This window comes from Chenopodium album, chromosome 19 (genome assembly GCF_948465745.1).
Source record: "Chenopodium album chromosome 19, dcCheAlbu1.1, whole genome shotgun sequence".
NCBI classification, from domain to species: Eukaryota; Viridiplantae; Streptophyta; class Magnoliopsida; order Caryophyllales; family Amaranthaceae; genus Chenopodium; species Chenopodium album.
This window is the reverse complement of record NC_137852.1, coordinates 29,835,097-29,862,237: the sequence shown is the minus strand read 5'-3', so window position 1 is coordinate 29,862,237 and position 27,141 is coordinate 29,835,097. Positions and strand designations below refer to the sequence as shown.

General features: G+C 33.1%; 1 protein-coding gene across 1 annotated transcript; it reads left to right on the top strand.

Moving 5' to 3' along the window:
* Nucleotides 1-16,301: 16,301 nt before the first annotated feature.
* Nucleotides 16,302-25,762, top strand: LOC145593564 (adoMet-dependent rRNA methyltransferase spb1-like). Its single transcript, XM_081649832.1, has 11 exons — nucleotides 16,302-16,932; nucleotides 17,784-17,831; nucleotides 18,077-18,232; nucleotides 18,358-18,401; nucleotides 18,726-18,885; nucleotides 18,966-19,027; nucleotides 20,232-20,451; nucleotides 22,113-22,202; nucleotides 22,968-23,107; nucleotides 24,050-24,170; nucleotides 24,473-25,762. Exons 1-11 carry the CDS (start codon nucleotides 16,459-16,461, stop codon nucleotides 25,517-25,519), a joined length of 2,562 nt encoding a protein of 853 aa, XP_081505958.1. The 5' UTR covers nucleotides 16,302-16,458; the 3' UTR covers nucleotides 25,520-25,762.
* The last annotated feature ends 1,379 nt before the right edge of the window (nucleotides 25,763-27,141 follow it).

Here is a 27,141-nt window from a genome sequence, read left to right as displayed (position 1 = left end):
TGTAATTGTTTTTTGATTGATAAGTGGAAAGTAGGAGGTTTTTTTTTATTTTGTATCATATTTGCAATCATAATGTATGTAGAGTTTTTGTGTTTGTTTTTTTGAAGTGGGATTTCTTGGTAATGTGAAGGCCATGGTCTAAATTCGTAGAGATCTATTTATAGTGGAATTTTCTCTTGTTTTCCTTTTTTTAATTTTTTTTCCTCTTTTTTTTATCTTTGTAAAAAAAAAAAAAAAAAAGGGGAAGATAATAAATTAAACACGCGTTGATGTATTGCATGGTTGTATAGATTGCTCATACATTTTTGAGATTTTGTGATAAGATAAGTAGTTTGTTTTGTCAAAAGTGAATAGTGCATGCCACTTGTTTACTTATTGTGGTTTATGTATAGATCTTGTATAGATTTTCCAATGCTTTTTCTGCTAAGGCTACTATGTGAACCTAGGCTATGCAACATTGTAATGATATTTTAGAAAGCTAGCATTTTTAACACATCAAAAATTGAAGGTTTTTTTTTTCTTTTGTAACAAAGAGATTAATAAGAAATCCAATATTTAAAAAATGTACACGTGACAATGTAAATGAGCTATAGCACAATAGATTGCAATAAATTTTATAATACTTAAAATATATGAAAACTATATAAGACAAAAAAAGTGAATCTTGTAATAGATAGTACTTAATTTTATAGAGTACCAAATTTTAGAGTTCATTTTTCACGATAATTAAGATATATACATAGTATATAAAGTATCATATCTTATTTGAATTTTGGTAGTTCGGTACAATTAGCGAAAGAGTTCTACTATTTTGCAAGGAAATTTGATATGTTAAAATTACTCAAACAATTTAAGCTGAAATGTTATTCAATAATAAATTCTACGATCACATGTGGTCATTGAACACATTATTGTGCTACTATTCAGATGATTTTCGAAATCAATGTCGGAAAATGAAAATGTTTATATATGAACATTAGACTTGTGCTGCTCTATGCAATCCACCTTAATTCTCCTGTAGTATAATTGCTTAAGGCCTTGTTGTGTGTTTCACCTTTATTTATCTTGGAATAAAGTGTCCTAATGTCCTATACCAAGTTTTTAGTTCTCCAGTAGCTTATTTAGTTATTATGTTTCTCTAGCAGCCGATTTTGTGCTTTTTGCAGACTGATGTGTGATGGTTTGTTACTAACATTACCTGAGAAAATTCCAATTATTTTGAATGTTATTTTGATTTGGATACTATCGAAACTTTCACTTAGAACCAATATCCTTAATAATTCGATATAGTTTGCAAGCGCGGTTGTTTGACCCAAAAGATAAAAGATTGTGAAAAATGATACAATACTATGATGCATTATGGGATATTAATGGAAAATAAATATATCTACCATATATTTATATATCTATGAAAAATGGAAATATATCTACCATAAAATGTTTACTAAAATATATTTACTATAATTTCCCAAAAAATAAATATTCACTTTAAAATATTTGTCTACTTTAATTTGTTAAAATATCCTTTAAGGTTATCTATATTACAGTGGAGGTGTTGGAGTCATTTTTTCATCTTCTTAATCTAAAGGACTACTTTTGGGCTTCAAACATAAAGGACCCTAATCACATATCCATCATAAACGGGTTATAAGTAACATTCAATTAAAAGCTAAATAATTGTCAATTGTGATATGGAAGGGATTTTAATGGTAGTAATAAATCCAACATCCAGAAATAATATTGAAAAGGATTTAATAGCTAAGGATTTGTAATAATAATAACAAAGGTAACATTGAAACTTTATAAGACAAAAGCATATCTTCTAATAGATAGGGCTTAATTTTATAAATTACAAGAGTTTAGAGTTTGCTTTCCATTACAATTAATAGATATGCATAGCATATGAAATCGAAATCTACTGAACATCATAGGATATTTAACCTTAAATGGTTAGCTGGAATAAGCAAAAGAGGTGATCTATTTAAAATTTATGTAGATTAAGTGTTGTGTAGGAACACAAGTTATCACTTATGTTCCTTCACAACCCTCCAAAAGATTTAGGATCTATAAATCAAGATTATACATAGCCTATCATACACTATCAAGTTGTTGTGAGTGCAAAATGCAACAACTTTATATTATATTTTAAGGTAAGTGTTATGTAGGAACAGGGGCTATTACCTATGTTCCTACACAACCCTTACAAAAGATTTAAGTCATATACCATAGTTGAATATTTTTAATTAGTAGCTGAATTTTTTAGGCACACCTTGTATCTTGTTTGGGTCATTTTGGAAAGTCTGACATCATTGCTGAGGCATTTTCATCCTCCCGTGGAGTAATTGTTCTGCTGTTTGTAGTCATCTCAGTGCATGGTTCATTCAGATCAGAAGGAATATCTTTGAGGCGAGCATTGCCTATGCAGATCTTGGTCTTAACAGATTCATCTTCACTGACTGTCCTGCATTGTTTTCTTTTGAGTGAAGAACGTGCTCGTCTATGCAATGACCAATTAGGGAAGGCTTCTTTTGCAAGTGCTGTGCAATCTCCTTCACCATCTTTTATCTGAAGTGCTTCTAAAGTCCATTGAAGTATGTTGGCAGCAGTTAGTGATGGTGAGGGACTAACTTTTAGACAGAAAACTTTACTCTTGATCTTTTGTTGCACCGTTGTGAAACAAATTAAATTTTCCTGTCATCATTAGTATATGAATTTGTTAGCTTATGTATATAGAATACTGATAGTTATATTACCTTATAAGGAAGAATACATACATTTTCCATCATATTATATATATCAGCAGTATTCATTCCAAAAATTTGTTCAGTTTGATTGGCGAATGCTATAAGAGATATGCTGTCATAAGCATCTACAGCATCAAAAGTTAAAGCAACCCTGCATATAATCCTATGATGTTCAGTATATAGTAGAAAATTATGTTTTATTTATGCAGCTGCTATAACAAAATGTAAGTTAGGATAACTTGAGATAAGCAATTGTTTCTCTGGTATAGCATTTTGAACAAGCAAATTGCCTTCCCTCTGGTAGTTTTGTTGGCTTCCCACACACTGAACATCCTACATATACTTTGAGTTGTTCCATAGATGTAAAGTTCACAGCTGCAAGTATCCAGTGCCTTTCATCCTGGAGTGCATTTTGTACCTGTATTTTATTGTTGAAAGGGATCAGTTGCAAAATTAGGTAAGATAATTATTCAATATATTAGAGTAAATGTGACAGTGATCACCTTTTTTTCCTTAAAATATTGAACAGTGACAGGTGCTCTTTCGCTTGTAGGGTCTCGGACTTCTATAATCCTTGCTTGTCGATCTAACAGCATTTGTGTGTATAGGCTTGACCCACAGAAGGTATAATACGTAAATATAAGTGATGGCATTGTAATTTTGTCTTACAAGTTACTATACAGTATATTATTACCATTCTCGCTACACATTAGCTCTGTTTCCCTTAGGATCATAAATTATCTAGCTGTACATTCCAGTGGACAGGGAGAAACCTTTACAATATAGATAACCATTAGTTCACAAGAAACTCGATGAATAATTGTATGTTATTATCCATGCTTTCTAACCTTTGATGTTGCTTGGTCTGACTGATGTAAACCCAACAACAATAAACTTTTCAGCCCAACCTTTGAGTTGTTCACAGTTATTTCCAGCAAGATGATTCCACACATTAATAATTATAGGCCGGGTGTTGCTGTTCAAGATTAACATAATTAGCTTGTGTACATCTTAGCTATATTAGTATTTATTTGCCCAATAGATATTTGAATATGATACTTACGTTTGATCAGTTATGACAACTTCTCGGACATAGGCTTTCTGTCCATAAAATGAAGTTACCAAACGCACTTCTTCCTCTACAAACAGGACTACTCCTTATACATCTGCTATTATTAAGGCCATATATTAGTTTAGATCTAAGAGTGTATATAAATAAATTGAATAAGTATAATATAAGTGCTCATACCATATCTAACGTCTTCTCGTATGTCCTGTGATATAGAACTGATTTGCTGAAGGTCTGTATAGAAAATTATGTTAGGATAAAATATCTTTTATTATTCAAGGTAACAAAAGTTTTAGTTTTCATACCACATATTTCATCCAAGAAATGTACTTTGGCTATTTCAGATATCTCTTGAAATTCTGGCTCTATTTGACCAGTTACAGAACATATACGCTGAATCAACGTCTTGTCTGTGAAATTAATCTGGTACGGTATGTTTGTAATTGCTGTCTCAAAATGTCTTGGCATTGGGTTGATTGCAACATTAGTTATCTGATAGTGAGCATTCATTGTGAAATGCTGACCAACAGTGTGAATTTGATCCTCAATTAACCGAGCATGCATTATAGTACCCTACAGGATACAATGAAACAACTTAATGCTAGTAATATGATACATAATATTCTAACTTTTGGAACTGCTACATTATCAAAACGTTATCTGATGCATAAGTATCATGTGAATTATAAAGTAAATGTTGGCTTAGAATATGTAGAACCATGCAACCAGGTATTAAGCAGAGTTACACAGTGACAGAACTTCAATAATTAGGCTGATATCAGTTAGCAGTCTAAATTGTGGAAATTTATGCTGTCAAGTTGAATTAGTGTGCTTGTTTTTTTTTCTGGTCAAAAAATAAAAAAATAAAATAAAATAAAATAAAAAAAAAACTAAGCACATTAATTCAGCTTGGTTCTTTTAGTTTTAATTTAATTGCTTGATTTATCAGGAAGTTGAGGGGAACTAAAACCCAATGTAATTAGATAAGTGATGTGGGTGAAATCTACAGCAATATTACTATGAGGACAAAAAAAAATGAATTTACAGCATTTACAGGCAAAGTAGAAGCCATTATAGGCATATTTTGGGCCATCCGGGTCATCAAATTGACTTTAAACTTGTTTTAAGTTGTAAAAACCTAAAACCATGTATATATTGGTGGAGTGAGATGAATTAATTTCCTGTAATTTTGAAAAATTACCAATAAGATTATTCAATGCTTAAATATTCAATGCATGTTGAGGTACTTGACAGAATGACAGTAGTAGATATGTAGATATTATGATGCATTATGGCATGTGTTTACTCCATACTTGTTATAGAGTGGAGTACTCCAAATATCAAATGAACTTATGGCATGTTCTGGAATGATTATGCATATTAGTCAAGGTTTTAGCCTATTTTTGTAATTCGTACTTTGTTAAGTCAAACAACTAAAAATATGATTGATGTAGCTTAAAACTAAACCTTATCAGTCAAACTGTCAAATTATCAACTTTACCACTTTTAAGTTAAACTCAAGGAAGGTATTCTAAGGATGATACTTTCTAGCTTGTATAAATCTCTAGTTTTCAATGCTTTCAATCAAAGACTTTCTATTTTGCCTATGTATTTTGTGTTAATGATGTATGAGATTGTTCAGTAATCACTACTATATCACGGTCCTTAATTATTCTATTGAATATTCGATAACAAACATATTCTTGCTTATGCTAATGTAAATCTGACAGCTTCCTCTGCTATCAAATACATACACTGGACATAGTATGAAGTTCAAATATTTGTAGTGGCAAGTCTAGGTGAAAAATAGGAAAGACAATGACACTATACTTTTGCTTAGGAACAGGACCTGTACTCCATTTTAAATTATCCACAGTTGAAACTTGCAAACTTAATGTCCTGTTCGTAGATAATTTCCTTTACAGAAGCTTACAAGAAGCTTTTATTAATCAGTCCAACATTATGACTCTATTTTATTAGCTTCACTTTGTCTGCCTTAGTTATATCTATGTTTGAATTATATGTAGGCAACATTATCAATATCATAATAGGTTAATAGAACAGCCCCCCTTTTTTTTTGGTTTTTTTTTTTGAAGAATCAAAAAATATTCAAAGAGGAAATAACAAAAGGAAAAAGGGACAGATAGTGTGCTGTAGAATATGATATAAATCTATATAGCACTTACAATAATAAAAGCAAGATCTATACCACAACAATGATTTTTTAATGAAGTAACACTGAACTATGATAAATGTAATGGCATGTAGGTTAAAAATATACCTTTTCATCACAGAATAGAAGCGTTTCGTAGAAAGTGCAATCATCCGTAGATAGTTTTCTGTTTGAAATGTCTATTACCTTGACTTTTATTCGATAATCGTCAACTCCTGGTCTCAATTCACTAAGAAATAGTAATTCTGGTTTCATTTTGGTACCTATATTTGTCAAGGAACAAATAAGTCAATCTCTTGATTATTATAGATAACCATAATTCAATAAATTAAAGGACATTCATAGATAGGCCTAATTTATTGAATTTGAATATATTATATTTTTATACTGCATTATCTAATATTGTTTAGTAGTTCTTTGTGTTTTTTGTAGGTTTTATTTTTTGGTTCCCTTGTTTTTTTTCCCTTTTTTTTGGGAAATAGAATATACAGTACTTCCTTCTACTAACAATTTAGGTTAATTTACAATTAAATTGTTAACACATTCTTAAATTGCATGCTTAATCAAATATGCTTAATTGCATCAACAAAGTAAGAATCGACACAGTTGCTGAAAAAGAAGCATTGATATGGGTAATTAAGCGAAATTGCAGTAATTAAATCTTAAGTAAAATGTAGAAAAAATTGATTTTATACACAGTAGGTAATTGTAGGAGATGAATATGGTAAAGGAAAGCCAAATTACCTAGGTTATAAGCTTGATTGCTATATAGATCTGCTAATTCTTTCCACAATTTATGATGTACGAATTTTGCTGAAATTAATATATGAAGCAATTAAAGAATGTCAACCTTTTGAGCATCAAGTATATATAGTGCATATATAAGTAGGAATATATAACAGTCTAAAATATATTTTTAGAAATACAATTATATTATTTCTATATTGGTAATATCATTTATTATTTTAAACAAATGTAATCCTTTTAAAAGTTGTGGTTGTCCATAAAGACATGTACTTTTTTGCTTGTAGTAGTATGAAAAATTTAGGAAGAAGATTTTTTTAGAAGTGACATTGCAGTACTTCCATTGTGTTTTTTTTTAAAAAATTATTATTTTGTATAAAAAAAAATTACCATTTTGATTTTTTAAAAAAAGTAAAAAAGGACTAAGTCCCATACTTTGCACTGGTTGTGATTCAGATTTTTTGAAATCTTGGTATGCAAGCTGAAAGTTTGCTTAGTTTTGGTATCCTTTTATTGTTTCAGTAGATGAAAAGACATGATTTTTGTAAGCCTTAAAATGTGGGTTACCTTTTGAACTTGGAATGGTTTAGCAAGCTTGCAAACGTTGGGGTATTCTAGAAATCTAAATTATTTGCACAACTATTTTAACTCATTGTTGGCGAATATGTAAATTGAGGTTGAGTGTACGTCGACTCGTTATATATATATACGAATTAAATATAGCTTTGATGAATCTGTTCTCCTGTATAAAAACGTGTAGTTTATATGGTCTTAGTTCGATAGTAGCTGGTTTTAAATTATTAAATTATCCATATACTATAAATATTTCGATTATTTTGAAAGGATTAGGGGCTATAAATTATGATTTGAGGCAGATATGTGTCTAGTTTGTAAACCTGAATAGCAAAACTATGTAAGCTACTATTATTACTTTCCTCTTGATAAGCTGCTCCTTTTTTTATATTCAGTAAAATTTGCAGTTCATTAGCAAATTTATATGTGCTTTTGTAGATCAGAAACATCAATTCGAGAAATGGCTGTGAATAGATCTATACATTAGGAATAGGAAACTCTCATAACCTTTTCTTGCCTCATTCTTGGTAGTAATTGACATGAAACCTTAGATTCTAAACAGATATTCACTAACTAAGCTCTTTCAGTAAAGGATAGTAAAGTTACCAAGGCTCAAGCCATTTCAACAGAGAATGCATAATACATTTCAGTGGAAGAGAGTGAGAGATTGAACACAAAGTATATTCATTCCTTTATTTGATCAATAATTCAACATAACCTTATAGTATATGCTTTATTCAGTGTTTTGATCAACATAACCTCAGAAACTATGTTTTAAAAAGCATAAGTGATATAATTCTCATTCAATCCTACTTGTCAAAGTACTTTTAGCCTCGTATATAACCAATTGGCTTCTATAATCTTGTTCATCAAAGTTTAATTTTTCGAAACAACCTTTACCATCTGAGTTTTAGTAATGGTAAAACAGTTTGAGCTTAGAAGAGCTACTATAAGCTTGTTGAATCTTTTCACTTGTTTCAATGTATCTTTGAAGTGTTTTGCATAAGATTTATTGTATTTATATAGAGCCTATAACAAATCTGGAAAACAATAAAAGCAAAATATCGATTATAAAGAAGTTCTAATAATTAATAATCATAATAACATAATGCACTTCCATTATAACCATAGTAATACATATTCTTGTTCTTTATTTTTCTTTCTCCATTCTTTTTTTTTTTGGCTTCCCATACTTAGAAAAAGACTAATACATTGTACCTACATCAGCATACTATAATGACAAAAGGGCAGTCCTTACATGCATAGCAAAAGATGTTGAAATCAACAACACATAATTTAATTGAAGCCTTAGTTTTTGTATTCATTAAGCCAAGGTTCAAGGACTGCTTATCTAATCAGAGTTTTCTCCATATGCTGGTGCATCAAGACTTTGTGTTGCCATCACTTGATTAGTATCTTCTGATTTCTCTTTGGGTTTTATCCCTATGGCTTCTGTACCTGTAGTCCGAGCATTCAGTGAGTGCTTCTTCCGTGTTGTTTTTACTCCACTGAATTCAACATTTCTCTTCTTCTGAGTACCAGGGTTTTGCTGTGGAAGACAGTCCAAATCAATTTTTGATGCACCAATTTTTGCTGCAGACATTTTTGAATCATCATCAACTGAATAGGCATCTTTGTTATGATCTGATTCAGAGGTATTTGCAAATAACTCAGACATCAACTTCAGTGCATCAGTATTGATTTTCTCTTTTGTGTGGTCAATACAGGTCTTTTTCTGTGTATTTGCTGCAGACTCCAGGTTTAGCTCATAATCATCAGCATCCTTTTTTTCCCCATCAACAATTCGTGCAATATTTGCTGCATTTTCAAGATCACTTTCATTTTCAGAGGTCTCAACTGTTGTTTGTGTAGAGTATTCATTGTTCTCTGATGATAGTTGTCTCACAGCAGCAACTGAAGCAATGTTTGTATGCTTTGTAATTACATCAGTACGCAAATTCTCAACAACTAAGGCTGTAGGAACTTTCTCATTTCTGTCTTTTGGACTTATTTCTATTCCTTTCAAACACCATTCAAGAACATTGTTCCTTGAAAGAGCTGTTGTAGGGCAAACCTGTACTAAAATCTGACTTGTACGTAGTCTACATACAATAGACAAGAATGCATTTTCATCTTTCTGTCAATAATAGTAATGTTTAATCAGTATATATGTTGAGAAGGTAGTGCAAAATTTATAACTCTAGTATATCACTTACAGAATCTCTTATAGAATGAATTTTTTGTGCATTCTGTCCAAATAATTTTTCTGTATCATTGTTGAATGTCGTGAAAGTCATAACTCCAGAATCATCAACTGCTTCAAATTTGAAAGTAACTCTGTATCATTAGAAGGCATTGGTCATGTTAGAATTACATATTGGATAGTTTTCCTTAAACCTTTTTAGAATAGTATTTTACCTGTATGCAGCACTGCTGTCTTTTTTGCAGCCACCACAAAAGAATCCCGTCGCTACAGGGACATTTGTACGTCTTCCACAGCTAAAACATCCGATATAAGCAATAACATTATCAAGCTCAGGTTGGGCAATTGTTACATTCAACTAGTGACGTTCTTCTTGTAACACATTATGTGCCTGCAGTGTAAACACAAGGGTAGCCTTGAATTTTATTCAATTGGAAAACAGGAATTATAGTCTTATTATTTAACCAATAGTAAATGTAACTGAACCTTCTTTTCTCGCAAGTTTTGAATCTTCGTGTAGTTGTCATTTGAAGTTTGATATCGAACTTGCAATATTTTTTCCTGCCTCTGTAATAGCAGCTGAGTATGAATCCTAACCCTGCAAGGGATATCAAATGTTTGAGCACAATTATGTTATAAAAACAATAAATCATATAGAATCTTGTGAAGGTATACCATTCATGCAGAATGTCTGCTTTCTCTCCCTTGGGTTCATGGATGATTTCAGTAGACATACCAGTAGATAGCAAAAATCCTTCATTATCATTAACAAAAGTTAGATGTAATCTGTAAATGATATATGGAATTGGAAACCCTGTAAATAATTGTTGTCACCTTTATGTAGAGAAGGTCTTAGTGCTGTAAAACCAACTACTGCAAAATCCTTGGCACATGTATATAGAGCATCATAGGGCATTTTAGCCAAATCATTCCATGCAGTTATAGTAAGAGGCTGAGTGTTTCTGTCAGTAAAGATACATATATAAGGATTTAAGTTTTCTGTTCCTTTTTTTTAAAAAAAAATACACTCCTAACCATAATATGAACCTAGGATTTCTTAAATATAGATTATAGAAAATGCAGATAAAAGCTCACGTATGATCAGTCACAACTATCTCTCTGACATGATATTCCCGACCCTGGTTTGAATTGATAACTCGTAACTTTTCTTCCACATGAAGAACAATTCCAATAACATCTAGAAAGCGATCAGCAAACATAGTTAGCTATAAAATTGTAAGACTTGGTAATTACGTAACGTCTGAAATGAACTTCTCAACAGAATCTTTGATATCACTTACCATATTTAGAGTCTGCTATCATGATACGAGGTATTGTGTGTATAGACTGAAATATTGGACCACCAACTGGCATATCAGAATTTGCTGGTCTAACAACAGTCTGTCCTCCAAAGGTCATTTGGTAAGGTAGTTCACCATTATTGGATCTCCACTGTTCTTCTATAAGCTTGATAGGTGCATTTGAAATTATATACTCTCCATTGTAGACTATTACATCACTGAAACTGTCAATTTGATCTCCAAACAATGCAGCTCTCATTTTATTACCCTAAAATATACATTTGTAAGTGTTTCTGGTCTATATGTACAATACTTAAGTGGTATCAAATTTCTATAATATTATCATGCAGCCATAATAAAGAATTGACATTGTTCTAACTAATCATATTATAAGTTAAAACTAAGAAATTACCTTAGCATCAGTAAGTAATAGAATCTGATACAAATGGCCTTTCTTGGAAGATGGTTTTGCTCTTGCTTTCTCAACTACTTTAACCTTCACACTGTAAGTTTTGCTGTTACTGTTCAGCTCATCAAGGTAAGCAAACCCTTTATCCATGATTCGAAGCCTATAAAGAATTAGAAAGTAAATTACAATAGTAAGTGTAGCTATTTTACATAACTTATAAACTAAGGCAATTATAGCTAACAAAGAGCACCAAATTGTAGTAAAAGACAGATTCAAACTATATGTGATTTCATTCCCAGGTTTATGTTAGGTTGTAGACAGTAATTGCACTTAAAACAATGAAAGGAATGTTATTACTATATCTATTACTATAGCTACATACAATAATACTCATAAATTCGAATAAAAATATAACCAATGAATAAGTGTAGTACCTTTGATAAAACCAGGAGTGTTTTCTAGATTGAAATATATTGATCTTCTTCTACAAGAACAATAATAGGTTGTTTGGAAATGATATATATATAGTCTATGAAAGTATAGTAAACTATAGAGGAAGGCACACATGGATAGTATAGTTAGTTAATTGTGACCACAAATCTGAAAAGGACTTTTACTTCACCTCCAAGGCTGCAAAAGGTAATTCTAAAAATCTTATGTGTACTATAAGAAGATTTTGTAGTCAATATAATAGCAAAACAATTCTGTAGGAAACTCTAAAAAGTAATCTATTCACCTAATTCCTATATATATGTACTATGGAGGTAGTAAAAGTAACTTTTATGCATATATTTCTCTGCTTTCTTTTTAAAACTAAATATACTGTACTTTTATTACTAAGTTATCTTCTGTGCTATATAACTGATCTGCAATACTAAACAATCATCATAAAAGAACGGTAGTATAAATCCAGGTAGATTGAGTCTAAATACAGATATATCAGTTTTCATACAAAATTAAATTTATAAGAAGCACATTATTTGATAGGAAATCATAGTCTGTATTACACATAGTATTTCTAATGTTAATGTGCTAACAGATTCCTGATAAACGTAGAACTTCATAACACACTACATTTTTAGTACATGTTGAAGCAAATGGCTGCGGAGGCAATGCTGAAAAGACCGTTACATCTTCCTTTTTTTTTTGCTCGTGAAAGGGCAACATATAACTGTCCATGCGAGAAACATGGCCGAGGTAAGTACACAGAGACCTTGTTCAATGTCTGCCCTTGTGATTTAATTATCGTCATAGCAAAACTTAATTTCAAAGGAAATTGTTTTCGCTCAAACTGAAATGGATATCTAGCAGAAGCAGAAGGCCGCAGATTGATACGCGGTATGAAAACATGACTACCTTGATACTGTCCTACAGCAATTATACAATGCACTACATTTGGAAAAAAGCCTTTGCATACAAGGCGTGTCCCATTACATAGTCCAGCAGATGGAAGTAAATTCCGCAGCAAAATGACTGGACAATTTTTCTTAAGTACAAGCTCATGAGGACTCAATCCACCCGGACAAAGTTTATTCAAAAACTCTGTTGGATACACATCACATGTATCACTTAACATGACATCAAAACTTTTATACACCACAGGTTCCCCAGGAAACTGATTTATCAAAGAACTATTGATAGAGTCAACATTATCATTCAAAGGGGTTAGAATAACCCTTTTGTGAACAAATTGCCATCAATTTTAACAGTGTTAAAATCTGGGAAGACTGCTTTCGTTACTTCAGAGACAGGATTATCGCTAGCTGTAAAAGGGTGTGCTATATTCGCAGGCAGCTCTACATATGCATTTTCAGATCTTTGGAGCTCACCATTTCCAAGTGCAAGTAAAAAAGACGAAAATTCTGGATCTTCTTTTGCTATTTGGTTTTCTGTTAGGCTGAATTTTCTAAGCTGAGGCCATATATATGAAGTGACTATGCTAGCCTGCACAACTTCTTTTTGATTCTTTAGAGGAACAACTGGTAATACTTGGCGAAAGTCGCCTCCAAGAACTACCAATTTCCCACCAAATAATTTGCTATTCTCACAGACATCCTGCAACAACAAATCCAAAGACTCTAGGTTGATTTTATTTGCCATAGAAGCTTCATCCCATATGATCAACGTCGTTTCTTTCAAAAGAGCTGCTAGACTACCTTGTTTTGGAACATCACATACCAATGAACTCTCTACATCAATCGATATTTTAAACCGTGAATGAGCAGTTCTACCAGAAGGAATATTAGCCGCAGCAATCCTTGAAGTGGCTGTTGGCAGCACGATTTTATTCATCAGTCTAATTTGTGCATAAAGAGCATTGTACAGGAAAGTTTCCCCGGTACCACCAGGACCATCTATGAAAAAAGCTCCAGATGTACCTGACCGCACATGTTCCATTATACAGGTAAAAGCATTCAACTGTGCAGAATTAAGTTTATCTATGCAATCAATACATGATTGAGGAATAGGCGCATCTAGAGCATCAATAATATCTTTAGTCCGCTGAAATTCATCCTCTTCACCTGAGCACAATGCAGCTAATCCTACACTCTTTAGTGATTTTCCCATAGCTTCAAGAAACTGTTCAAGTGATCGTATAGTGCATTGTTTGGCCTTTTCAACCTGGCTTGGGTACTGATGCTGAAAATCTTCAGATAAATCCCCTGAGTATTTACACCACAATGCTATGGATCCTTTGGCTGGCAAAATATCAGAACAATTGCAAATAAACGTAGCAAAGCAACAGGCAGCTGACTTTCTTTTGCCTCTGACATACACAAATCACCAATGTCATCATCTTCAAGCAATCCCAACTTCAAAGCAGGTTCTTGAAATGTTGCATATACATGGCCATTAACAGTTCGTAGGTCCTCTACATTAAAATAACCAATAAGTAGCATTACTCTACCAGCAAAATCCTCTACATTAAAATAACCAGTAATACAAGTACACAAAAAAATACATGCAAAACTCTATAATATAGAACTTGCAAAGCTTTTGAACCCACCAAATTGTAAAACCACAAACAGAAGCAGCACCTTCAAAAGAATCCAAACAACACCCTTATATCCACAAGACAATAAACCTGCAACCCATTGTGAACAATTAGCTTAGTAAACCATTATCAGCGAGTAAATCAAAGAACACAGAAATAGTGAAATACACTAAGCAGAAACTACTAACCTCTGGAAACAGAAAAGAAAACCTAACCAGATGCAAAACTGATGCACTCAACTAACTGATACACTCAATTGCTATGCATATACATATATAAATATTAAAAGTCAGCCCATTCATTTTTTTTCAACTAATTTAACTCTACTACTCTGAAGTACAAAAAAAGTATAATATATTGATTTGTTTTTTTTTCAACTAATTTAATTCTAGTACTCTGAAGCACAAAAAAGTATAATATATTGATTTGATAATACAGGAATAAGTACAGAAAATCAATTTTAGATTACAAAGCTTACACTTCAAGCAATTGCAAGTACAAGACAACACAATACCCCATGATAAAAGTGAAAACTAAGTCAACCCACAAACAGTAAAATTAATTACAACCCAATTCATTACAGCTGTGAATTTTACCCAAAAATACATAATAGATTTGGCAAAAAATATCTCTATATAATACCAAAAACTTACCAAAAAATAGATATTCATTAACCACTGTAATTACTCCATTATTACAATAAAAATAGACATCATTAACCAATGTAATACTCCATTACAATTCCATAAAACCAGTTAAATTACAATTTCTAGATTTTTTACTGAAATTAACTAAATGAATTAACTAAATTAATTAAAACAGTATGGAAAATAGCAATCTAAGCACCTCACTCAATCCATATTATGACAAACTACTTAATTGGACCACCGCATCAAGGCCGCGCAACTAAATTAGTAACTAACTCCATTAATCTATATATATGTAGTGATCAATGTTAACAGACGCACTAATACGCCTCTAAAATGTAAAGTTAATATTCACTATTATTATTAATTTACTCCATTAATTAATAACTAATATACATATATATATATATGCATATTAATTAATAGAGGCATATATATATATATATATATATATATATATATATATATATGTATATATATATATATATATATATATATATATATATATATATATATATATGTATATATATGCATATGCATATTATTAGAGGCCTATTATTAATTATTAATTAATTCACTTAATTATGCTGACCTCATTGCTTCTTCATCCTTCTTCCTTCACTTGAGATTAACAGACAACATCTTTAAGACGATCTAAATAAATAAATTGTTGATCTCCAAAAACCCAAAGAGGAGGCAAAATAGAACCCATCAACAAAACAACCCATCAAGAATAAAAAGCCCACAATAACAGCCCAACAGAACCCAAAGCTGAACATAAATCCAAGGGCAAAAAAGGAACCACACTATTGATTATCAGTTACTGTTCATAAGGAACAGTAGCAGAAGTTCCCATGTTTATTAAAAGGGTTTTAGATTAAAACAAAAATTAGACAAACCCATTAAAATCATGAATATATTGAAAATTGACAACAGAAAAGTGGAAACACCTTTTTCTTGTTTCCTGTTTATGGTTTCTTGTTTAAAAAAAAACAAAAAACTAAAAACAAAAAACAATGCCAAACAAGTCCTAAATTTACGATTTTGATTATTGCCCTTTTTTTTTGGAGATTTTTCTTTAGATAGTGCAATTTCATCTCGTATATCAGACATTGTTACTGATTATTGTAGCAAATTTAAAGATTGTTTTGAGAATTTTGCAATTTCAAAAGATTTGATGAGAGAGAAAGTGGAGGATGAAGAAAAATGCAGTAATTGGAAAGTGTGGGATTGTCTAGAAAGGCTATTATGATAATCTAGTAGGGGTACGGTGGGGGTGTAGGCAAGCTTGCCTAAAGAAAGGTGTAGGTATTAATAATACGTGCCGTGCTGTGCCGGCACGGGCCCGTGCCCATCTTTAAGTGGACTAAGCATATACACAATTGAGAATAATAATTGCAAAATTGGAGAAAGAGGGGGAGTTCGAATAAGAGAAGGGTTGACTCCAAATCCACGAGCGAGGGGTATATGCGGCAAGTCAGTGTAATTCTGCGGAGATGTATTATCTGATTGTGGCTTAAACCCTAATAATCCCCTTCATCTCTCACTCTGTTATTCTTCTTCTTCCTCCCACTGCCGACTCTCTCTACTCTCTCTTACAATGGGGAAAGTAAAAGGAAAGCATAGATTAGACAAATTCTACCACTTAGCCAAAGAACAAGGTTACAGATCACGAGCAGCCTTCAAGCTAATCCAACTCGACGCCAAATACTCTCTTCTTCATGCTTCTCGCTCAGTCCTCGACCTTTGCGCCGCACCAGGTGGTTGGATGCAAGTCGCCGTCAATCGTGTCCCTGTTGGTTCCCTCGTTCTTGGCATCGATCTCTTTCCTATTCGCCCCATTCGTGGTTGTATCTCCGTTGAAGAAGACATTACCAAACCCAAGTGTCGCTCCACTATTAAGAAACTGCTTGCTGAGAATGGCTTCAAGGCTTTTGATCTTGTGCTTCATGATGGTTCCCCTAATGTCGGTGGTGCTTGGGCTCAGGAAGCTACTAGTCAGAATGCTTTAGTTATTGATTCGGTTAAGCTTGCTACTGAGTTCTTGGCTCCAAAGGGTACCTTTGTCACTAAGGTTTGCTTCTTTTCTACTCCCTCCGTTCCGCTTTTAAATACTTGCTCCATTTCTATTTTTTTACACTATTCTTTTGTCCTACTTTGATTAATGTTTGTGATTTATACATAAGAAAAAATATAGTCTTGTGGGTAGTTGTTGGAATCGTCTCAATGAATAAATTATTAATTTTTAAATGTTACAATTTATACTTATTCATAAATAAAGATACGAAGTATAATTGATCAAAGATTAGCATCGGCATACGCTCCCAAAAGAAATGGAGCAAGTATTTAAAAACGGAGGGAGTAATTCTCGTATTCATGTTAGCTCACCCCAAATCTTTTTTTATTGCAGTATTTTTGTATTTGGTTTAAAAAATTTGATGGGATGTTATATTATACAAATGGAGGAAGTCTTTGTTTCTCAAAGAAAACGTAATTTTTGTCTTTCAGTTTTGATTGAATTCTATGAGTGGAACCATTGTAAGTTAGTGCCTATTTGAATAACGAATTTTAAAATTTAAAAGGAATGACCTTTCTGAATAGCTCAATTTATTGCGTTTCAACGTAGTTTGTGGAAGTCCTCCAATATCGTAGTTTGTGGATTCTATGTCTTCCTTAAGTCTTATTGGCTCCTGAAATCGCAATTGCCAATCTAGAGACCTATAATTTGCTGATTTCTAAGAACCAAAAGCTTATTTTTCTTATGTCCTGCCTTTTATAAACATTGATATTTGAGCTTAATGTGTAATGGACTGTAATCAAAGATTCAAAATTTCATCTGTTTGTTCTTCGGTTATAATTACTTCAAGAGTTGAGCTGGTTTTTTGGACAGATTATCTCATTAATCATATATCTTTGTGGTCTCAGGTTTTCAGGTCACAGGATTACAATGCCGTGCACTACTGTCTTAGGCAGGTACTGCACCTTCTTTCTAAATGTGCTGTGAAACATGATTCTTAGGGCAGTACCAGAGTTTTCGATTCTAAATTTCATAATTACCTATGTTTTGTAGCCAAATAAAAATGCTTTGCTGTTTTAGAACTTTTTTGTGCTTTAATTGGGATACTGAAGCTAGTCTGTCATCTCCTATCTGATTATTTACATCGTGATTACCTTCTTTTCATTAATCCAACCTCTCTTAATGAATCATTGGTTTGCAGTTATTTGAAAAGGTGGAGGTAACTAAACCTGTTGCCAGTCGTTCGACATCTGCAGAAATTTATGTTATTGGTCTTAAGTACAAGGCTCCAGCAAAAATTGACCCTCGCCTTCTAGATATCAAGCATTTATTTCAGGGAGCTATTGAATCAACAAAGGTATTTGAACTAGACATTGGATAGGACATATGAACATATCCTTTAGTTATTCCTTGCGTGTTATTGGAAGTGGCCATTTTTTTTATTGTCCTAATCTTTATTATTTTGACCTGAATTCAATGCAGGCGTATGATATATTCGAACCAAAGCAAAAGAGAAACCGTGAGGGGTGAGTTTGACGCTTTACTTCTTTATTCTTTAATAAAGACTTTATATTTCCTGATATCTGATTACCTTTTGCCTGCATGTCTAAGGGACCTATACTGTGTAAGCCAATATGTTGTTCCGTGTTCAGTTTCTACCTAGTAAGAATATCTGTATGTTTTGTGCATTTCTGCTCCCTAGAAGTCTTCCTAACAATGATGTTTGTACTTCCCTGCTGCAAAAAACTGGGACTTGTTTATAGAAGGAAATAGATTAATGCTTAGCAATAAATGCTGCTGTGTTCATGTTTGTTCGGTTGTTTTTGATTGTTGATAAATGGTACTCTTAGGTATGATGATGATGTATCCCTAGTGAGAAAGGTTTGCCCTGCTGCTGAATTTGTGTGGTCATCAGATGATCCTGTTGAAACTCTTGGCAAAGTAACATCCATCAGCTTTGGTGATGATTCTAGTTTGCCTTTGAAGGAGCATCCTTCGACGACTGAGGAGGTGATTTCCTGTAGTATCTATTTTTTCACATTTGTCCTGCTATAATAATCTTACCTCTATGAGTTCTGAAACTTTGACAGGTTATAACCCTATGTGAAGACCTGCGTGTTTTGGGGAAGCAAGATTTCAAGCAGCTTTTAAAGTAAGTTTATTTATTATTTATTCCCATTATTAAAATGCTGATTTGTCTCGTTTCAGAGATGCCTTTTTTTTGGCCATGAAAAAAAAAAAATTTGAGTTCCATGTTATATAGGCTCTCGTGAGAATTTTTTCTTATGTGAGAATTTTTCTTATGTGAGAACACTCTTTATGTTTTAAATTTTTACTCGTATGTTAATTTTAAATCTGATGTTCTAAACTTTTCCTTAGGTGTTCTAAATTAAATTTCTAATTTAAATCAAATGTTCTAATTTAGTATTCACATGTTCTAAACCATAAAGTAGTTAAGTTTGATGTCATAAATTTTAAATAACTTGTTACAAAATTTTAACTTATATGTTCTAAATTTTAAAACGTGTGTTCTAAGATTTTTAATTATATGTTCCAGATTTTAAAGTGTATGATCTATTTTTTTACATGTATGTTCTAAATTCTTTACTCATACTTTCATATTCTATATCAGTTTGTTCTAAATTTTTATTCACATGTTCATAATCTTAAATCAGATGTTTTAAATTTTACTCATATGTTTAAAATTTCATAAAGCAAATTTTACAAATTTTTAATCATTTGTTCTAATTCTTAAATAAGATGTTCTAAACATACTACTCACACAAATGTTCTAAATTATTACTCATATGTTCAGAATTTTAGTTTGAGTCACATGTTCTAAATTTTAACTCGCGTGTTCTAAATTTTTACTCACATGTTTTAAATTTTTACTCATATGTTCAGAATTTTAGTTTGAGTCACATGTTCTAAATTTTAACTCACATGTTCTAAAATTTTACTCATATGCTTTAAATTTTAAATCAGTTCTCTATAAATATGAATTCTCACATATGAACCTATTCTCACCGGATCCCTCCCCTATATATATATATATATATATATATATATATATATATATAGAACATGCATATAAATTTCTTGGTTTATCCTGACATTGATGTTCAGAGAATGAACACGGCTTATATTACATAATAATGGTTCTAAATATCTCCTTCAACAGAATATTGTTTTGAGGAACACATATATGGCTACCCAATTTCAAGCTTTCAGATGATTTGTAACCTTTGTTTTCTCAAATATGGCTGCATGTTCCGTTTTCTTCTTGGATTATAATGATCATTTGCATTAATTTTTCTTTTTCTTCTTTCACTAATTGTGTTCTAATTTTACTACAGATGGAGGATAAATATTCGAAAGGCTCTTTCTCCAATTGGGAAAACCACTTCTACTGTTGTAAACATTGATCAGGAGAACAACAATGTGGATAAAGAGGAGGATGAGGATGGGGATGGGGACGAGGATGAGAAAGTTCTCAATGAAATGGAGCAGTTGACGCATGATGTAGAGAGAAAAAAGAAACGTGAAAAGAAAATTCTTGCGAAGAGGCGGGCTAAGGTATATTTCTTTTATTAATTTATTTATTATTTTTCAAAATCAAAGATAAGTTAATTTCATGTCCTGTAATTAGTAGCTTATCTAGCTAATCCAGACCTCTGGGTATCAGAATATAATTACATGTTTGTGGCTGTTCATTAAAATTAAAGATCCTCATGGGAAATATTTTTGATATTGTCATGTGCAATGGACTTGTAGGTTATATCCAATAAACATGGCTTTGATGCATCTTTAATAGTTAACACTGTCACTTACACCTGAAGATGAAGTCAAATTTTATGCTTGCTCCATTCTCTTTTAGTTGTAACTTTTCTATTTTGATACATTTCTTTTTAGTTGCAACCTTTCTATTTCTAACATCTTTACCCACTTTACTTTACCAAACTACCATTTCACATACAATTTTTTTTCAAAAAATTAGCCCACTCGCTTAAAACACCCAAACCCATTACCTAACACACTAATTAACACTAACCTTTCCCATCAATTTCCTAATGAAACATATCAGAATGCATCAATTCCCCCCCCGAAGTTATTTTAAGGATAGTACTTGTTGCCGTCACATGCAGTAAAAACAATGTAATATAAATTGTCGTTGGTTTAGAAAACTAGGCAAATACTGAGCCCTAATCATTGTATAAAAAGTGCACCTGACAGTCCTTATTTGCGGGTTGGCCAAAAGATTTCGATGAGGCGTAGAAAAGTGCTTTGAAATGCACCAAGGAGCACATTTACATTTTTTGGCACCAAAGTTATATATTTGTATAATATGCACCTCACTTCAATTTTGGGCAGACCTTATGCTTTAGATTTGCACCTAGGCTCTTTGACCATTTTTGCCTTATTGTGCTTTGAGGTTTATGTTTTATTTTTTATTTTTTACTGTTCGGTAATATGAGCCTTGAGTTTGAAGTACCTGTGCTTATGGATTTACTTTATAATCCATAAAAAAAAGGATGTTATGCTCATAATTTATCAGTAGCTCTTGATTGATTAAGAATGTGGTGTCGTAAGTTGTGATTGTTGTTGGACCTTTTAGCTTTGTGAGGATTTATTACTGGGATTAGCCATGAAGCCTTGAGTCAGGTCTCACAATGAAACAGGGGTGGAGTTACTAATTGTTGTCTGTTTGTTTAAGAGAATAGAGCCTTTGCATTTTTATGGGGAAGAGGTTTTACTTGGCGGCTTGTTTCTATGTAATGCCCATATTAAAGATCTTATAAAGATCCCTTGTATTAAAGATCTTGGTTCTTATAAAAGAAAAGGATCTCTAATGATGTTCTGTTGATGTGGTCCGTTCAGGCTCTTCATGCTGGGTTTATCCATTGTTTTAAACAATATCTGTGCATAACAACTGAAGGTGCCTCTTTGTATTCTCTCAAATGATTCGTTTTTTTCTTACATTTACAAATATCACTCAACTACCTCCTATATGATATACTTATACAATTAAAACAAAAAAAAATCTCAGTATCTCCAATCACATTTAGCTTCTAATAAATGTACATTTTGATGATCAGTCTCTAAATATCCTGAAATTATGTTTGTGTATTTTATGATGCTTTGTGAATTTTCTACTATAGGATTCATACTACCGGTGATTTTTAAGTTGATGTATTATACAATAAGAATTTCTCTGATGATGTGGTTTGTTGGATCAGGATAAAGCTCGAAAAGCAACAGGAATGCAAATAGATGCTCTACAAGATGGTTATGTTGACAATGAATTGTTTTCTCTTGCTTCTATCAAGGTTAGTCATTATAAGCTGCTATTTTACTTGAATTGTGGATTCCAAACATGTAGTTTGGATACTTGTTTCTTATTCTTTTCAATTTCTTGGGGAGCTGGCTTGCAGAAGAGAGGGGGGGGGGGGGGGGGTTCCCAAAATGTAGTCTGGATACTTGTTTCTTATTCTTTTCAATTTCTAGGGGAGCTGGCTTGCAGAAAGAGAGAGGGGGGGGGGGGTTCCAAAATGTAGTTTGGATACTTGTTTCTTATTCTTTTCAATTTCTTGGGGAGCTGGCTTGCAGAAAGAGAGTGGGGGAGACGTTTATTGAAGGGGCTTGATGAAGAATCTATTTTTTTTTCGGTTGAAATTGTTAGTACGGTAAAATTATTGTAACTGGATGGATAATATAGAGCTTTGGACTTGTTTTTTCAACTCTCTTTGATGGCTGTTGCTCTAATCTCATTGATGCGTTATTGAAGAGGGGAGGTTTATTGAAGGGACTTGATGAAAAATCAATTTTTTTCAGTTGAAATTGTTAATTCAGATCTTGGACTTGTTTTTTCAACTCTTTTTGCTTGTGGTTGTTCTAGTCTCATTGATGCTTTCAATGTTCTCTTTATTACCTGTTTTTTTGTTAAGTTGGAGCAGTTTTTAGTTGAATTGATTGAAGTTGCTAACATTGTAGTCATGGGGAACTAATACTACAATACTGAGAAAGCTGTACTGCACCTTGAGCTGTATGCTCCTGTATTACCTATATTTTAATTTGTGTTTGCTTTCATTCAGGGCAAGGACGACTTAGCAACTATTGATACCACAGTAGATGTTGAAGGTGATGAATTGGCTGGTAGTGATGATGATGCAGACAATGAAGCTGATGAGGATAGTGAATCTAGTGACTTGGATTCTGATGAGGAGCGTTCAAGGTTGGTCCCTTTTTTTTTGTTTGTTTCTGAATGGCTTTTGGTGCCCCCATGTAATGATTTTGTTATTCCCTCTGTTATTAAGTGTTACACTTTTGCTGGCACATAATTTTAGACAACTTAATTGTTTTTAGTATAATAATACATAAGGTAATTGGGTATTAAAAAATCATAAAATAATTAATGTGAGAGGAGAAAAATAACTTAAAAAGTAGTTGTGGATATGTGTGGGGACTATGAGCGGAGAGATATATATTATTAAAATGTAGTTTGTCGTAACAGGAAATTTAACGTAACATTAAAAAAAAAAAAAGAAAGAGGTCGCAAAAGGAAATTTAAACACTTTAAAAAAAGAAGAATTTGTAAGAAAAGGTCCGTTTTAAGTAGGTCTATTTGTTGTAAAGGTCCTTTTATAAAAAAGGTGACACAAAAGGTCTTTTTATCGCACATAGGTTGTGGTGAGAGTCCTTTCACCGGATTTAGGCCATTGACTTTGTTTTTTTCCGACCAAAAAATGTCACGTGCACCACTCAAGATCCTTTTTCCTCACTTTACTCTATGACATGGTTCGATTTGTCTTCAATTGCTTTCAAATTTAATGTGAGGGACTCTAGAATTGGAGTTTGATGATTTTTTTTTCACAAAATAGGATTCGCATCAAGGTTGATGATGAAGAAATTAGGGTTTAATAAAGGTAAAAGGGGGGAAAAAAGATATTAAGAGGTCACGCGCAAGGCCCATGGCTTTTTTGCCGGGAAAAAAAAGAGTCAAGGGCCGGAATCTGGTCAAAGGATCCTCGCCACAACCTTTAGTGTGATAAAAGGACCTTTATGCCACGTTTTTATAAAATGACCTTTACAACAAATAGACCTACTTGAAAAAAACCCGGAGGGAGTATGTAATCTTGTACTACCTCACTAAGTTGTGCTCCTATGATTGTCCCAGGTATGATGAACAACTAGATAAGATTCTTGATGAAGCCTATGAACGTTTCTTGGCCAAAAATGATGGTAGCACAAAGCAGAGGAAGCGTGCAAAGGAAGCATACTCTGACGTGCTCACTGTGGTAAGCTGGAACTGATGGGCTTTCTGCTTTTTTTTTTTTTTTTTAATTGTCAATGTAAGTTATAGCTTCCTTGAAATGCTGTGACTGTTGAAGCTATCTTCTGAGGTTCCTTTTCTGCAAATCTTTGGTTCATTTGTCGGCAAAATAATTCTTTTTTTTTTTCTTTTTAAAATTTTTTTTGGTGGTGGAAAGGTGGGTGCTATGTACCTCTTTGCAGTTGATACCAAAATTTTTCTGCCTCGCTTGTGTGAGTTCATTTAATACTGGATTGACCTAAGATGTCTGTACATTTGTTTTTGCAGGGTAGTGATGATGATAATAACGACGTAGATCAGCCAGATGACGATTCTGACAATGATCAGGTTGATAAGGGAGCGAATCCACTTGTGGTTCCTATTGATGAAGATAGAGAACTAACCCAAGAGGAAATCAAAAACAGGTGGTATAGTCAAGACATTTTCACTGAAGCTGTTGAGGGGGGAGATCTAGGCAAGGATAGTAGTGATGAGGATGACTTGCAGATAGCTGTACAAAAGAAGAAGATTGCCCTCAGAAACAAAGCTAAAGATGGGTCAAAGCCTCATTCTTTGGGCTCAGAAGCACCAAAAAATAGGGCTGCAAAGATACAAGATGATTTAGAGGTTGTTCCGGCTCCTGTTACTGATTCAAGCAGTAGCTCAGATGATGAATCTGAGGACTATGATACTGACACAAAGTGTGAGGTGTTGGCTGCTGCAAAGAAGATGCTCAGGAAGAGAAAAAGAGACGAGATATTGGATGATGGTTACAACAAACGTACATTTGATGATCAAGGCTTGCCTAGCTGGTTTGCTGAAGATGAAAAGAGGCATAACCAACCATTGAAACCTGTCACCAAGGAGGAGATAGATGCTGAAAAGGCCCGATTCAAAGAGATCAATGCACGTCCTGCTAAGAAGGTTGCAGAAGCCAAAGCTAGAAAAAAGAGGGCTGCAATGAGGACCATGGAGAAGGTACGAAAGAAGGCTAACACTATCGCCGACCAGAATGATCTCCCTGATCGTTCAAAGTCACGGATGATTAATCAACTCTACAAGAAAGCAGCAACACCCAGAAAGCCTAAGAAGGAATTAGTCGTCGCTAAAAAGGGGGTCCAGGTTAGGGCAGGGAAAGGAAAACTTCTTGTGGATAGGAGGATGAAGAGCGATGCAAGACAGCAGGGAATGAACAAGCAAAGTAAGAAAGGTTCAGGCAAGGGCAAGGGAGCAGGCAAGGGCAAGGCAGCTGGCAAGGGCTCAGTTAAAGGTTCGGGCAAGGGCAAGGGTTCTATGAAAGGTTCAAGTAGGAGTGGCGGTAAGGGTAATATGTGAGCTATATGAGGTTTGTGGAACATTGTTTCCAAGGTTTTGACAATTTTGACCTATTTGAGCTCCGTCCTAGAAAGTAATTTTTTTGTTTTAAAAAAAATTGAATCTTTTGTATTGAGACATTGAGTGCACTAGTGATATACGAAGTAATTTAGTGCTTATGTGAGTCTTGTTCCAGTTTGTCACATGAATATCATGGCGCTTAAACAAAAATGTTTATCTTTCTTATTATATTTTTTTTCCATATATGTTTTGAATAGGTTTAAATAAATTGCAACTTTCGTTTTGTCTTTCTTCAAACATTTTATCTTATCGTTGCTCACACCTCACATGTGGACGGTATACTTGGATTGAGTGAATTGTATTACTAGGGGTTTAGGGTAATAAAAGTAAAATTAAACAAAATGAAATATAAGGGAGGGGAAGATAATGATGGTGTGATTGTAAGGACTTTTTGAAAGTTGTGGTATGGTAATAGGTGAAGAAAGGGAAACTAGGCGTTCCAAAAAGGAGGGGAAATGATTTTAGCACACCCTTAATTGATTTTGGAAAACCTCTGTGTGAGAGCACAATTTTTTATGTTCTTCTCACATAGGGGTGTGCCAAAATCAATTTCCAAAAGAAGGTTGTGAGATATGAACTATAAATGTCTAACAAGTACAGTTGGCAAGGAATCTTTAATTTTTATTTATTTATGTATATGTACAATAGCATTAGGTCTCTTACTCTCATTATCATAATATTGATGCTTTATTTTATGCCACTGATAAGACTATGTCTTAGTACTATTAAGGGTAGAGGTGTCAATCGATTTTTCGGTTCGGTTTATCAGATTTCGATTTGTAACGGGTCGGTTTATAACGGGTTTAAATAATTAACGGGTTGGTTCAGTTCGGTTTTAAATAAAATCGGGTCAGTTCGGTTTGGGTTTTTTTAACTACGGTTTCTATTCGGGTCCGGTTCTAATCAGATCGGTCTGTAATTGGTTCGCGTCATAATTGGTTCGGGCCTGTTCATATTTACTGAATTGAGCTGAACTGAACTGAACTGATTGGAGCTGAACAGAACTGAACTGAACTGAATTGAGCTGAAATGAATATTTTATGTGAGAGGGAAATTAAGAGCTGAACTGAACTGAACTGAACTGATTGGAACTGAACTGAACTGATTGGAGTTGAACTGACCTGAACTGAACTGAAATTAAGTAAATGTGATGTAACACCCCAATAATTCTCCCTTTTTCAAACCACTTACTTTAAATAAAATAGTGGAGAACCATTGACATGTTACCGCCACGTGTTAAAACGTTAAGGCTTTATCAAAGTATCGCAGCGGTAAAACAAACTTAAGTCTTTAAAATAACATAGTTTAGGAAATTAATAAGTCAAAGCTTACAAATTGGAACCCTATAAGGCCCTTATTTAAAACCATACCAATAATCAAAGTCCAAAACATAAATGAAATAACAAAGCATAAATAAGTTCAACACAAGAATCGAATACTCTCAATCACACCAATCCCTTGACAATGCGTTTTTCAAATCCCTGAACTTCACATCATCAAGCTAACCTGTGCATACTGCTCCCCAATAATACAAGTGTAATAATTGAATCATCACAGGGTCA

Coding starts and splice junctions, on each gene's coding strand:
- LOC145593564 (XM_081649832.1), top strand. CDS start 16,459: ATGGGGAAAGTAAAAGGAAAGCATAGATTAGACAAATTCTACCACTTA. Junction 16,933..17,783: donor AGGGTACCTTTGTCACTAAG/GTTTGCTTCTTT, acceptor TTGTGGTCTCAG/GTTTTCAGGTCACAGGATTA. Junction 24,171..24,472: donor ACTCTGACGTGCTCACTGTG/GTAAGCTGGAAC, acceptor TTGTTTTTGCAG/GGTAGTGATGATGATAATAA.